Source organism: Argopecten irradians, chromosome 7 (genome assembly GCF_041381155.1).
Source record: "Argopecten irradians isolate NY chromosome 7, Ai_NY, whole genome shotgun sequence".
NCBI classification, from domain to species: domain Eukaryota; kingdom Metazoa; phylum Mollusca; class Bivalvia; order Pectinida; family Pectinidae; genus Argopecten; species Argopecten irradians.
Genome location: NC_091140.1, coordinates 41,072,751 through 41,087,677, shown reverse-complemented (window position 1 = coordinate 41,087,677; position 14,927 = coordinate 41,072,751). Strand labels below are relative to the sequence as shown.

The following is a 14,927-nucleotide window of genomic DNA, read 5'->3' as shown; positions in this document are numbered from 1 at the left end:
TCTTTATAGACAGGTTTGAATGTAAGTGTATAGCCGTATTTCCTGTATCGAGAATTATGGTTATATTGTGTGAATTCATCCTTTTGGTAAGTTGTTCAAGACAATTGACATTGCAACAAAATTTGATTTCACCAATATAAGTGTGTTAACAGCAGATCAAAGTTATTCCAAACGTGTCTTTTGATTTTCTTTCACAAATTGTCACCTTATTCTTACTGGATAGGTCTTTCCTTTTTCACCATAATTCTCATTTGTCTTGGTAAGTAAATTCTCTCCATCTTCATCATATCTTCATATGTCTAATTGAGTTATTTCATCATCTTCTGACCATAATCTTTGATCGTCTTCAAGAACATGTTTTGACATATTCCGGCCAAAAATTTGTTTTTGCAAGTTAATTCTAGCTCTATTAAATTTTGATATCCTTATAATCATATTCAATCATCATTTTACTGTGTTCATGCACTGTAATCTTTTGAAAGTCTTATTTGTTCAATACAAATATCTGTTTAGAGGGTTTGTGAAAAACATCGAGCAAAACAAATAAATCCTTGATTACTTAATAGAAAAAATTCCAAAATTAAGAGGGGCACCTTGTTTGAAGTTAAAACCTTTCGCAAAATTATTACGCAGAAATCAATTTCAGGTAAGTCAATTTGAAGGCTTAAAAGGAGTGGGAGAGATTTAATAGATAGAGGGGTGCTTATTTTGTCCAATATGATAATATTACTATAGTGATATGGGGATGATCATTTTCCATAAGAATATTGGATGTCATTTTGTATTGTATCATCACTATACATAAATCTGTAATGACATAATTTTTGTGATAGGATGCCCAGATAGACTCACTGTTCATGAAGATAGACTGGTCTTCAGATGGAGCAATTACATGGGACGAGTTCTGTACATACATGCAGCTTGAGTATGCCGAAAAAGAAGATTCCTACCTCCGTTCTAAAGATGTCGCATTCCACCTTCCCGCCAAAATCATCAACTGTCGTGAGTCAATTCTCAGAATCACAGACACATCTGATGGAACCTTTGTAGCATGTAGCTTGGTGAGTGTTAGTTTGTGTTAAAGTCATATCTTGAAACTTTCAGACGCAAAATAAAAGAAAAGACACACAAAAAATGTAAAATCTGAAAATCATCTTTGATAATTTAGTCACTTTAAGAGAGCATTTGACTATAATGTGTATCCTCATACAGAAATACCATTCAGAAGGACTCAATTTTGTTGACAATGACAGGTCGACAAAATTGAGCCAACGGTTTTTCATCGATATAAAGAACAATGGTGTATGTCAGTGATGATGTTTGCTTTGTAAGCAGTTTTACACTCTTTTACATAGTGATACGGTCGCCTTTTAGCTACGCACTAGGGTTAATTCCCTTTAGCTCAGTGAGTTGGCTGGCGGACCTGAGTAAATTGAGAGTTGTGAGTTTGGTCCAGGCTTGCGGCACACTGCTCCATGCCCTGTTAAAGTTTCTTATGTGGCTAGGAAACTTTTATATGATTCTTTCCTTAAGACACCTTTCAGGGATATTTGTTTTAATGTAAGTCTTCCTGTTTTTGATTGAGGTAGCCACAAGCTGTTACATGTGTAACATGTCATGGCATAATGTAAATCATTTAATCATCTTCAAGTGAATAAGCAGAAAAGAGAAAATCTAAAATATTTCCTTTCAAATACAGTACTATCTCTAAAAGACCCTGGTTGTAGATAAGGTCATATAATAACAAAAAATCTCAAATGTTTTATAGTGTCCAGTCACTGCACGTAAAACTCTTCAATTCAATTAATTCAATGTGTTACATGTTGTACAACATTTCTCTCACTTTTAGTTATCATTTTAGTGATTTATTTAGCTTCTGTTGAGACCAATTCTATCATTTAAATATATTTTCTTTGCAGGATGGCAATGTATCATTTTTGGGAACAAATATGGACATTAAAAAACACAAAGCTCTCATTGTAAGTAGTCCTACCAATGCAGCGAAACCTGCCTTAGCAGTCACCTCTGTATAAAGACCACCTGCCTAATCAGACCATTTTCTTAGGGTCCAGCCTACATGTATATGACCATTTACAACAAAATTTGACCTGTGTATAAGGACCACTTGGCTATAGAGACCATTCCCCCCTTGTCCTTTGGGTGGTCTTTATAGACAGGTTTGAATGTGATTTAACCTGTGTTTAAAGACCACTTTTCCCTTGTCGTTTGAGTGGTCTTTATAGACAGGATTGATAATTCTTAATAAACTTGATGGTGTGATTATTTTAACCTATTACTTTTATTTAAAAAAAATACAATTACAGATAACTTGCTTTTTTAATCAGTCATGAATCTGTAGAAAGAAAGATTGCTACAAAATGACATTTGATTCTTCTGAATGAACTTGTAAATTAAAAATTAAAATGCTTTTGATCATGACCATCTATTTGTTGTTTTAAAAGTCTGATTCCAATAAATTGAAAAGAGAACTAGCATACTGTGTGTAAACCAACTTTCTTTCGCATGCGATATACTTTCGCGAATTTCGTGATCCAAGTAAATTTGGAAAAATTTTATCTCTGCGAATTAACATCTTCTTTATTTTCATTTATAGGAAGTCCCATTCAACTTTTAAATCCGCAAACGTTAATCTCTGAAAACTTGTTTTGAAATGGAGATCGCCAAATTCAGTAGCCGTGAAAGAAAGTTCGTTAACAGTAGATAATTAACAGACCTGGTTTTATGATTATTAATGCTTTGTATTCCTTACAGAATAATGAACCTGGGATGAAGCAGAAACAAAAATGGATAACAGACTTTGTGATAATGAATGAATTTAACAAATTTCTTGTTGGGACTGGGTAAGTGATTCCTATGTCATCTTCAATGCATTGATCTTTAATCTACTCATGTATAAAATCTATTACAATTCAGCTTAAAACTATCATAACTTGTATATTTGATATGGTGACAAAGTTTAAACTTAATTTTATTGCAGATTTATATTGGCAGTAGTGACTTTCATTATATCAATTTATCATAAATTGGTCAAAAAGTAACTTTAATGAACTTTCATCGTGTAATTATATCCCCGGAAACAAAGTTCAGGTTGGGTATACTGGAATCAGTTTTCCGTCTGTCTGTCTGTCTGTCTGTCTGTAGACATAACTTTTTCCGGTGAACTCATCCTTAACTACTTGAGAGATTTTGATAAAATTTGGTACACAGAACCCTGATCGACATAAAGGGGAGCTGAGTAAACTATATAATGTTCTGCAATGTCTCCTATTAATAAAGTTATTACTAAATTTTGTGCAATGGGGGGTACTAGTCGTCCACTCTGGCGACAGTTCTAGTTTTGATATAATTTTGAGTGCAACAAAATCCGGTTCTTAAGTAATATTAATTTAGCTTCTTTTCATCTTGTTTCGTTGTGATTACAGGGACAGAGAAATTCAGTTCTATGAACTTTCCTCACTTGATCCTTATTGCCAAGTCAGTGGGCTGGATACGGTGCCATTAAAATTAGATTACTGGTAAGTCGATAAATGCTTAAAATTTAAAATTAACAGTAGTTCAACAATGGCTACTATGATATGGTCACTATGTATAATAATATAGTCTTCAACATTCACTTAAAATACACTTTTCTATGGCTTTGACAATATAAATGTCATTCAGATGTTTAAAGTCATAAGAAATTTTAGGTATTTCCCACTTGTTTTGTTTTTCTTATGATTCATCCTCAGCGCTAAATAATTCTATGGACGTAAGGTAACAGTACAGTAGAAGGATGTAGTAAGGGAGATAACTCTGTACAAATGCTGGTACTCTTTCATCATTTAATGTATATTTAATCTTTATTTCCGTTACAGTTCCACAGGGACAGATGAATGTTTGATTCTCTATGGAGACAGCCTAGGTTGTATTAACATTTTATTGGTGGATTCCGCTGGAGAATGTCTCAGGTATACTATATACCGTATTCGACCCAATAAGCGCCCAGGGCGCTTAAAAAATTGATAAAAATGAAAAGGTGCTAATAAGTCGAAATTATTGCAAATCTATACCGTTTTATGTAATTTTGGTCCTTATTTATGCATGGGCAATTGAAATTGAGGCCTCTAAAAGGGGGAGGGGCGCTTATAGGGACATGGGCGCTTATTGGGTCGAATACGGTACATCATATAAATCATCACATTACTGTTTCACAATTTGTATTAGCGCGTAGTTGAAGCCCCTTTGTCTTTGGTATTGAGTGCCTCTTATCTCTGTGTGTTTAGATATTGAAAGTTATAAAATGAAAAGAATTTACATGTATATGTGATTTGCCTGTTATTCGATCCTTTTACTATCTGTCAATAAACTTTATTGAAATGAAAACATTAATTGTTATTTAATATTGGTGTCATACACAATTTTGACCCGTTGATCATGCAAATGAACACCTCTTGTGTTCTTATTACAATGAATCATGAAATAATTAATATTTTTGTAAACATGTTCTGTTTTTGAAACGATCTGTGTAATTATTATTTGTATTGTTTTGTTAAGAACGTGGAAGAAGGCTCCCAAACATGACGGTATAGCGAGCGTTAGTCTGGACAGCGTCATCAAGATCCAGAAAGTCCAGTATCTACGCTGGCAGGTCCACGGAGACTGGGTACAACAGGTGGGTTATCTCCCCTTGTAGAAATCAGACGGACCGTTTTAACTTGAAGACCAAAAAGGGTTTCATCATTTAAATTAATTTTTAGCTTAAAGAAAGCTTTAATAAAATCTTCAACTTATTAGTGAGAAAAATTTTACTTAAAATATAATTACCGAACACTTGAGGTATTGGGTCAATAATTTTCAATTTTTTTTTTTTTGACAGTCCTCTCCTCTATCTGTAGCTTACACATAATTGAATTTAACAGTATAATATGACAGTTAACTTATTCATGTCTGCAGTGTCATGGTAAACTTCTATCACCATAGAATATAGAACTCAAATGATGATTATACTTATTATATAACTGTTATTGGTTGTTATTTATCCTAAATCTTTATTTGATGCTTTCTCTACCCTGTACTATATACTAAAGTGTAATATTTTGTTATTCCAGCTGAAGTATTATCACAACATCGGCCAGATTATTTCCTGTTCTAATAACGCCAATACAGCCTTAGTCATTGGTAAGCAACTGCGGTGGTTTTTCTCTGAGTACTCCGGCTTTCCTCCATCAACAAACCTGGCACGTCCTTAAATGACCCTAGCTGTTAATAGGATGTTTAACTAATTAAACGCAAACGAGTAACTGCTTTACATTGAGGTTAATTTAGTTTGCTCCTAATTTAAATGTTACATTAATTTTTTACAGTTACCATTTTACAATTTATTGTACAAATTACTATAAGACATTAAGGGATGATTCTAAAGATGAAATTAAGTAAACATTTTTGTCTGATTTCATCACTACAGGGTGTACAACTGGTTCTACACACGTAGAGGCTCAACTCAAAGAGACAAAGGACTCCGAAGACCGAGCTCGAAGAACAAATGTAGCCAAACCAAGGCTGGAAGCTGACCAATCAGTATTCTACGTGTATAAAGGAGTCAAATGCTTCGATTTCTGTAAAAACAAAAACGTTATAGTAACTGGAGGTGAGTTTGTGATGTGCATTTATAGTCGGTACACAGGATGAAATATCTGTTATATTGTCCATTTAGCATGATACATGGTTGTTATAGACGGGTTGGACTGTAAATATATCCATGCATTTTATATTTTGCTTATCGTAGTATTTTTTATCTTCCATATTACGTGTTTCCAGGTATGGATAGAATTGTGAGATTATGGAACCCTTATGTGCCAGGGTAAGTATTTGTATACTGCTTCTCTGTATTACTTAGATTTTGAAACCAAATTTTTAAAAATACCGTAAGTGTAGCACAGTTACTTTTCCATTTAAAATAATAACTTCAAATTCTTTTGAATTTAAAGATGAACGTGCATCTAATGAAAAGTTCATATTATAAGTAAATAATGTAATAACATCAGGTTTCCAATTGTCAAGAAGATGTATAGAGATATTTACATTGATGATATCTGATTTACAGAAAGCCCACAGCTCTATTAAGAGGACACAACGCTCCAATATTTTACCTGTTCATTGCGGAGGAAGAAAGCCGGATATTCAGTATATCTACAGACAAGTGTGTCAAGGTCAGTTTATATATATATAAAACTGGGTCAAGGTCAGTTTTTATATAGACAATGAGTTCAAGGTCAAACTCATTATTAAGAAGAAAAAAAATATCTTAGAATTTTCATTAATGTTTAATTTCCTAAATCTAAAATCACTTTCTACATTGAATTTTGAGATACATGTGTCAGTGAGTACCTGTCTTAGCGACCACTTCTGTATAAAAACCACCTATTTAAAAATACCACTTTCTTTTGGTCAAAAATATTAAATTTCTACTGAGCACCATTTTACCTGTGTACAAAAACCACTTGGCTATATAACTAAAATTGATAATTATTTATATTTATAGGTGTGGGATATCCAGGACCATAACTGTTTACTGACAATCCGACCCAAAGCTCACAAAATCCACGGCGACCTTCAGGCCTGCCATTACTCTAACATCGCCAAGTCTCTCGCCGTAGCAACAGACCAGAAGCTAGCGGCCCTCAATCTCAGACAAAAGTAAGAATCCTTTAACCTTCCGGTTATGACTTTGACATATTAGTTACATGTAGAAATAGGAGGATTTTGGTTTAGAATTAATGGGTGATAGCATTTCCAAACTCTGAAAAATAATTTAGAAAGGATTGTTGTTCTTTTCAACATCTGTAGAAGAAAATTGAACTAAAATTTGGAATGGGTTATGGTATGACAAAGTCTGAGAAAAAAAAAAAGTGTGCATGGAAATAATTTTATTATTATGTGATTGTGCAGTTTAGCAGTATGTATTGGCTTTAAAAATGTTCTTGCTTATATTTTGATTTCTTCATTGTTTTTGTTTGATTATTTTAGAGTATGAAGTTTGTATTTTGCTAGCCTAATTTAGAATTTTCTCCCATTATTATGAATTACATAATATGCAAGAATTTTGGCACAATATCAATTTCGAGATTATATTTTTACACCTTTTTTTATGGCAAGACTTTTATTAAGTTTGATTAACCACCTTGAAAGTTTTAAGCGGGCTTATTACTGAAAATAGCCTTGAAGTCGGATAAATTTTCTTTATTTTCACATTACAGAGTTATATGCCCTTGGGTAGATATATTGAATATAACACCATATTTCCTAACATTACCAATTTGAGGGGATCCGATTGATTAATTATGATGTCATATTTTTTTGCTAGTATAAACCTCATCCTTCTTCAGAGAAAATGAAAATGTAATTCCTCAAATTCACAATATATACCTATCCTCAAAGGCAGATAACTCTGTAATATGCAAAAACAGAATCGTGAATTGGTGACTGTTCATTACAACTGACACGTGTTTGTTTTAAGAATGGATCAGAATATAAACAGCAGGTAAGAAGCCAGATCAGTAATGCTGACACTTCGTACATTTCACATACCTGGCAGCGTGATTTCAGCTGAACCCCTGATCGACACTCTACCGATAACAACTCCACCTTACTTTTCTCCCACGACTATCTTGTGTGATTTCAGCGGCACTTTTCCTGTTTTTATGCATCTACAATTTATTAACATTTATTTTGTTATTTTTATTTTACTTTTTCTTTTTCTTTTAGTTTTTAATTAAGAATTAGTAGTTTAATTTCAGTAAAATGTTTATTAGATTTATTTCAATACATTTTAGTTTTTAATCAAATCAATTTCATTTTTCAGGAGCTAAGTATATTTAATTAAATTCAGCTGTCTTATTGATTGCAATATTTTTTTTATCAAATTCTGAAGTTAATAAATAGCTGTTGAATCACTGTAGAAAGGTATCATGTAAATGAAACAGCTTATGGAGTGTGCTTGTTCAGAAACTTCTTTCCTGTACGTTTTTTGGCTTTTCAAGATATTTTGTTTGAAACTTTCAACATTGTACCTGTATAATAAATCCAAGATACTGACACACTGTTTGTTTATTGCTTATCAATATAGATTTGTGCAAAAATTTAATTTATAAAAGTTGTATGAGGAAATATGTAACATTACTGATTATGCCAAAAGCAACTTCAAGAAGAAATTTGACTCTTGTAATTTGTTTTTAAATAATAGACTTTTATATTTGTGAAATTTTATCGATGTTTTCACTTGAAGATAGATTTTTTTATTTACAGTATATCGATCAGATCCTCTAACATTTAATGTTTTATTAATGATATGATCCCAAATTAATCTGAATGTTTTCATATACATATATTAAACTTATAAAACCACACCTTCAAGTACCTCCACAGTTTGTTTACCTATCCCCCTCCAAAATAACATGGATACAATTATTAATTAACTTACACATACTACAATTATTTACTAATTAAAAAAAATTTCTGATTGTTTCATAAACACATATGGACTTACAGAATCACACCAACCCTATCTCTATCCCCCTAACTCTAAGTAACATGGATACGCCTGTAATAAAACACATACAATACTAACGATCAATTACAGTTTTGCTCTGTAAGGAGAACAAAGCAATGTCACAGAAAAATACACTGTACTATGTACTATAGCTTTTAATATTTAGCTAAATTTATAATTTTTTCCTCACTTAAATTACACACGGCGACTGTATTTGTTTCGCTTCACCAATTTGTAAGAGTTAAGGCCCTTTGTTTACCATAATCAGATTATCAAATAGATCGCTCAAATTGTGTCTTTGACAAAGATCGTGAAATTCATAAGAGTTCCCACTGATGTTAACTACCATTAAGCAAAATTATTTCCCTTTAAAAATGTTGTCTTTCTTTGCTTTAATTTTCCATCAAATGGAGAATTATTATATCAAAAAGTCTTTCGAATAGAAACAATCATACATCTTCTACTCGAGATGATAATTTTACAGATTTAGATGACTTCATTCTTAGTCTTATATTCTAATGTGAACATGCAATTTGTTGATTTGTAGAGTAAAATAATTTTTGAATGGAGTATGTACCATATTGGAAATTTACTGCAGAATGTATATTAAGGATATTTGTTTACAGCTTTATTTTTGTCTCCGAAATGTATGATACATGAGGGATTGTTTTCTAGCCTTCTGCTCAAGTGTTGATGGTGATATAATCCAGCGGGATTTCAGAGAACAATTTTTCCTTTTAATAAAACTGTATCACAATCTAGTACAATTTAAATTAAAAAAAATCAGTCTTGGATAAGGTTTAGAAGTTTTGACGAACATTCATGAATCACTTGTTTAATTGGTATATTTGATGGTCTAACATATTTATTGTTTGTATGAAAATTTAATAGAAAATGAAAATGATGTTGGAGGTAACAATGAAGAAAATAATAATGAAGATGAGCGATTGCGATAATCTAATTGTGACAATGATATCAACAATGATGTTTGTTATACAACAGCTATTCTACTAAAGACAATGAAGACATAAATGATGATGTGGATGAGGATGATGATGATGATTGTCAATTGTTGTATTATAATAACGAAGATGATGTTTGATGTGCTATAACAATTTTAACGATGACAATGATGATGACAATGATGATGATTATGTTTACTTTATTGTACAGACCGGTGCTACACGCTGACATAACAATCACACACAAGGAGCCAGTTACGTGTTGTAAATACAACTCCAGTTTTAACCAAGTCATCACCTGTTCAGAGGGCTCCGTAAGTTCTACGACAAATTACTTAATATATTGAGTGTTAACAGTTTAAAACCTGTTCAAATATCTTCATAAGTTCTACTATAATTCACTTAATATATTGAGAGTAAACAGTTTAAAACCTGTTCAGAGAGCTCTGTAATTATCTTTCAATTTACGTACTGTATTTTGAGTATTAACGATTAGAAGGTTCGTCTATAATTCGTCTTTTTCGTTTTTTAAATGGATAAAAAAAGTCTTGTATTTATGTTCATTGTTAACACTACATTGACCTCTGATTCTATGTATACAAAGTGAATTATTTGTCCCTTCTGTTGTTAACACAAAATAGTGTTCTTAAAAAATGGTATTACTACTAGTATAATTTTTATTACGGTAACATCCGGACTATAAGCCGCAACTTCCTCCTTAAAATCGGGAGTGCGGCTTATAATCCAATGCGACTTGTATGCAGAAAAAAAAACTAAAATCAGACAATGGTTTGAAGGGAAATTCGTGATTTACTTATGAAAGCCGTTGGTATTTATTTCTCACCGCTTTAGCATAGTCTTACAATAAAATAATTACGAGAAAGGCGTTAAAAATTATTGTGCAATGGAATAATGATAATAATGAATATTATTACGAAAATGCATATTCAATCAAGAACTTGTTTAACTTCTCATTTTAACATTATTACATCGACTGATTTTCATTTGAAAGTTTTATTCGCTGGTTTAGCAAAGTTATATATCAGATTTCAGATTTTATTGATACACTCTATCAGAATATTTCCTGAAAAAAAAGAAATAATATGTACACATGAACAATGAAAATAATTATGTACCAGATGATATGCATTTTATGTTCATGTAGTCCTAATATATTATATATATTATATGTATTGAAAGAAAGCTAAGATAAAATGTATGATGTTCTGTTCTAGGTGATAAAGCTGTGGGATTTTGAGACTGGGGCGGGGATATTTGAATTCGGCGATGCTCATGGAGAAGCTGCCATAACCTGTATGACCTTTGATTCCACGGGAAGAAGGTGAGACACAATTACTGATCAAAGATACTTGACTCAGGTAGAGAAAGTAAAACAGGTTTTACCTTTATGAAAAATAAAATCATAACGATTCATTATGGTTTTTTAAATGGATAGAACGAAAGAAAACAGCACTGGTATGTATAGGAAACTTAATTTAATTTATTTTGATAAACGAATTGGAAGGATAGGATTTGAAGGATGTGGTATAATACAAAAAAGGGCTAGGTCAAACTTGTAGGTAAGGGAAAAACATGTACGTGTAAAACCTATGGAGATGAGAATATTGTTAAATTTACTCTCCTGATTAATTCCACAGATTGTTGACCGGTGGGAGAGATGGTACCATCAAAATCTGGAATTACAACAACGGCCATTGTTTACGAATGTTAAAAAAAGGTAACACGATTATAACTATATCAATTTAAGTTTATTGCTTTGTAATAAGTGAAATTGAAAACCAAGCATTGATAACTTGGAAGTTTCAAGGAAACAGAATCTGGATTTATATCACATGCAATGCAATTGCATGCAATTTCAATGCTTATGTGATTAACCATTTTTCGTATCTTGTCTTACAGAGGCAGAAACAGATGAAGTTTGTGATTTAACTTATGTGGAAATGAATAGAAACAGGTAAGACACATCAATAAATACATTATCATTCTTCTTAAATGTAACTTCGCTGACAGTGGGGAGATAATCCATGAACATGACCAGGAAACTGATATTTTTTTAGGTGTAAAAGGGGCTTTATTTTGTGAATTGAAGTTCTATCATCTGTTGAACAATACTCATTAAAAGTTGATAGTTGATACCTATACAAGGTCACTAGTGCCCGATCACCAGATGTGTTCCAAGGAGCGTTAATAGAAATTCTTTCCAAAATTTGACATTTGACAATATATATGTTAATATTTACATTTTGCCACAGTGACTCCCATTACTCTAATGATAATCGTGATCTGCATTATGAGCCAATAAATGCAGCATAGACTTGGTGTAGTAATATCTATATAAATGGATGTGTGTCTTGTTTACTGACACCATGTTAGTCCACGCGGGAAAATTGACTTTGTAGTTGAATGAACCAGTTTGGTTATAAATCTATAAAAAGTCTTTTGAATGTCTGCATAATTGAAAGTAAACTGAAAAGCAACTGAAAAACATTGAAACTTTGTCTTTTCATTTTTTATAGGGACTATTGAGGTTAAATGGCTGAAGCGGTTAATTCAAATGTTCACTCGCATCTAAATCATGGTTTAATTTGAAATAGAAAGTAAACTGTAAATATAACAATTAAAGGATAGTTAGATTGCATTTATTGGAGATATAAATGCAATTTGGATGGCAGATAAATATTCATAGCGCCCTATTCTATTTATCTGCTGCCCAGATTGCATTTATATCTCCAATAAATGCAATCTAACTATCCTTTAATTGTTAATTAATGTGGAAGAAACTTCAATGGTAATATTTAGTGATTTGGAGTATCAGGGGCATGATTTGGTTATTCAGTAGTAATATTTGTTTTCTTAATTGATGCTTTGTAGGTCATCTTAGATTATGTACAATAACCTGTTATAGTTTTAATGAACAATTTCACGTCTTAATCTTTTTATTTTGTAGATATGTGATATCAGTAGGTTGGGACCGAACAATCAACATTTATTCCGATGATGCCAACGCAGACAGCAACATTCACCTGGTACAACATCCTAACTTGCACTGGGCTGATGATAAGGTATGATAAAATGTAAAAAAAAGATATCCACCTAGTAAAATTGTCAAGTAATCATCCTTACTTGTACTGTGAATGGACATGAAATGCATTTTATACCAGATATATCAAATCACTTATGATAAAGTTTTCAGATTTTGTCATTTTCCACGCCCTTTCCGGTTATGGACAGTGTACTGCGTATATATCCCGTCCCATTGCATCCTGTGCTAATTCCAAATGCTAGCAGAAAATTAAACAATAAATTCAGTTTTACATATGTTATGTTATGTGGGTTTAATATCATTTGAAATGTTAATACGGTCAATATATTTGTTTTATTTTAGTCTTTAAATTATTTCCTTTGTTTAATATAATCAAAGAAAAAAACAGCTATGTGATGTTAAAATGATAACTTCATGACTTAAACTTGTAGAATAATAATTTGTTTGGATGTCTTGTATACAGAAAAGTGGCCATAAAGAAGATATACTTGCGATAGCCCAGAGTCCGCCGAACTTGATCGCCACCGGAAGTTACGATGGAGAAGTGATCGTGTGGAATATGGTGTCCGGACATATCTTCTGTCACCTTCACGCTCCAGTCCCACCCAACTACGAAGACGAATCATGTATGTGATACTTATCTTGTTCATTATAATGATTGTCCTGGGTTCTGAAAATAAACAAGGAAATTCATGATTGTAACATTGGCAAAAATCACAGTTATAAGGTTTGTAACATATATCTGGTCATTCCCAAAATTAGAAATGTAAAAATATAACTTTATTTGTTTTTATTACTATTTAAAAATAAATCACTTTGTCTCTGGACAATTAATGATTCCTTTAAAATGCAGTCACCAAATTTGTTGAAATGTAGCCAAAGTCAACCACTAATAATTTGATCAAATGGGTGCACACTTTTCATACGATATCTAAGAAAATAAGCCTGATCGACTGAGTGAAAATATGTGAAAATACATCAGATGTTTAGGAGAATAAAACCAACAAATTGGCAGTGACAGTGTCATAGTGAGGTGCCTTCTACCTCTAGATCTATGTATCGAGTTTGAAATTCACATAGGGCGTTTGCCATATACTGACCGTCGTAAGTGGTGATTCTTCTCTAAGTACTCCAGCTTAACTGCACTTTCTAAATCTGACACGCCCTTTAATGATAATGATCTTGGCTGGTTAAAAAAAGGATGCGAGTCAAAATATACCGAAACTCAAGAATCTTGTGTGTTTGGCAGTAACTACAAAATAGTGGATTTAACCAGATGATATGCTTTTAGGGACAATTTCGATTTTTTTCGATTCATTACAGATTCCCACAGTGACAGAACAATAGCTTTGAAAACATTTAAAAACAACAATTCTTTTAATTAGAAACGATCTTCTGGAAATATTGCAATTTAAGTATGCATTTGACGCCATCATTATAATATTTGTATGTTTATTTTCAGTGGATGGCGATCTCAGTGTTAACAGGCTAGTGTTCCTGAAGTCTCGAGAATCCCGCAAAACCTCTGCCTCTCTCATCGCTAGTGGACCACGTGGCCACATTCACTTCTGGAACGTGTTCCAGGGAGGCAGCATGATGGCGCAGTTCAAAGGGGTAAGAACATTTTTTGTCAGATTGTTTTGTAAGCTTTGCCAATGATGGAACTATTTTATGATATGTTTTTATTTGAATATTTTTTTTCTTTAGGAATTTGAATGAAGTTTCTTGATGCCATAAAATCACATCAAATAAGCATATTAAAATTTTATGTTTGCTACCCTTGGTATGCAAAAACAAAGTCAGGAAATCTGATACTTTTTACACAGTTAATATTAAAATTAACAGATTGTGTTGACCTATAGGTTCATGTAATCATACGCATAGGAAAGAAGGACTTCTCAACTTCTGTAAACAACACTTATGGATTAAAAGAGTACTCTTTCTGTAAAGAACTGCCAACATTGATAATTTCTCAAACAGCCATTTTGTTATGCAGCTTATGATTTATGTTACATTAGTATTGTCCAGTTTATAAAAAACAATGGTTTTATAACTTACTCCATTAAAGCTAAAAGTATGTCTTGCTTTATAAGATATTTTCTTTTTTTGCCTATAGTCTAAGAACAGTGGCGGTATGATAACCACCATGGCGACAGATGATGCTAACACAATGCTGTTCTGTGGAGACAGTCTCGGCTTCATACTCATCTACGATGTCGACGGTTATTGTCTCAACGGCAAGGCAAAGGCTCCACCCACTTGTAAGTGCCATTTCTCAAAACAAAATTTACGTAAAAAGGAGGGAACCTAGGTAAAAATAAATAAAGAGATTGAAGTCAGTAATGTTTCTTTC

At 32.4% G+C, this 14,927-nt stretch overlaps 1 protein-coding gene across 1 annotated transcript in view; it reads left to right on the top strand.

The window, feature by feature from the left end:
* Window positions 1-14,927, top strand: part of LOC138328453 (cilia- and flagella-associated protein 337-like) — a 47,594-nt gene that overhangs the window by 26,525 nt on the left and 6,142 nt on the right. Inside the window, 20 exon segments of the mRNA XM_069275258.1 lie at window positions 834-1,061; window positions 1,920-1,979; window positions 2,773-2,861; window positions 3,444-3,536; window positions 3,876-3,968; window positions 4,555-4,672; window positions 5,109-5,178; window positions 5,465-5,647; window positions 5,818-5,860; window positions 6,104-6,209; window positions 6,542-6,696; window positions 7,517-7,540; window positions 9,722-9,824; window positions 10,746-10,852; window positions 11,169-11,248; window positions 11,431-11,485; window positions 12,479-12,593; window positions 13,038-13,200; window positions 14,037-14,188; window positions 14,691-14,835. Coding sequence (XP_069131359.1) covers window positions 834-1,061; window positions 1,920-1,979; window positions 2,773-2,861; window positions 3,444-3,536; window positions 3,876-3,968; window positions 4,555-4,672; window positions 5,109-5,178; window positions 5,465-5,647; window positions 5,818-5,860; window positions 6,104-6,209; window positions 6,542-6,696; window positions 7,517-7,540; window positions 9,722-9,824; window positions 10,746-10,852; window positions 11,169-11,248; window positions 11,431-11,485; window positions 12,479-12,593; window positions 13,038-13,200; window positions 14,037-14,188; window positions 14,691-14,835 — 2,182 coding nt within the window.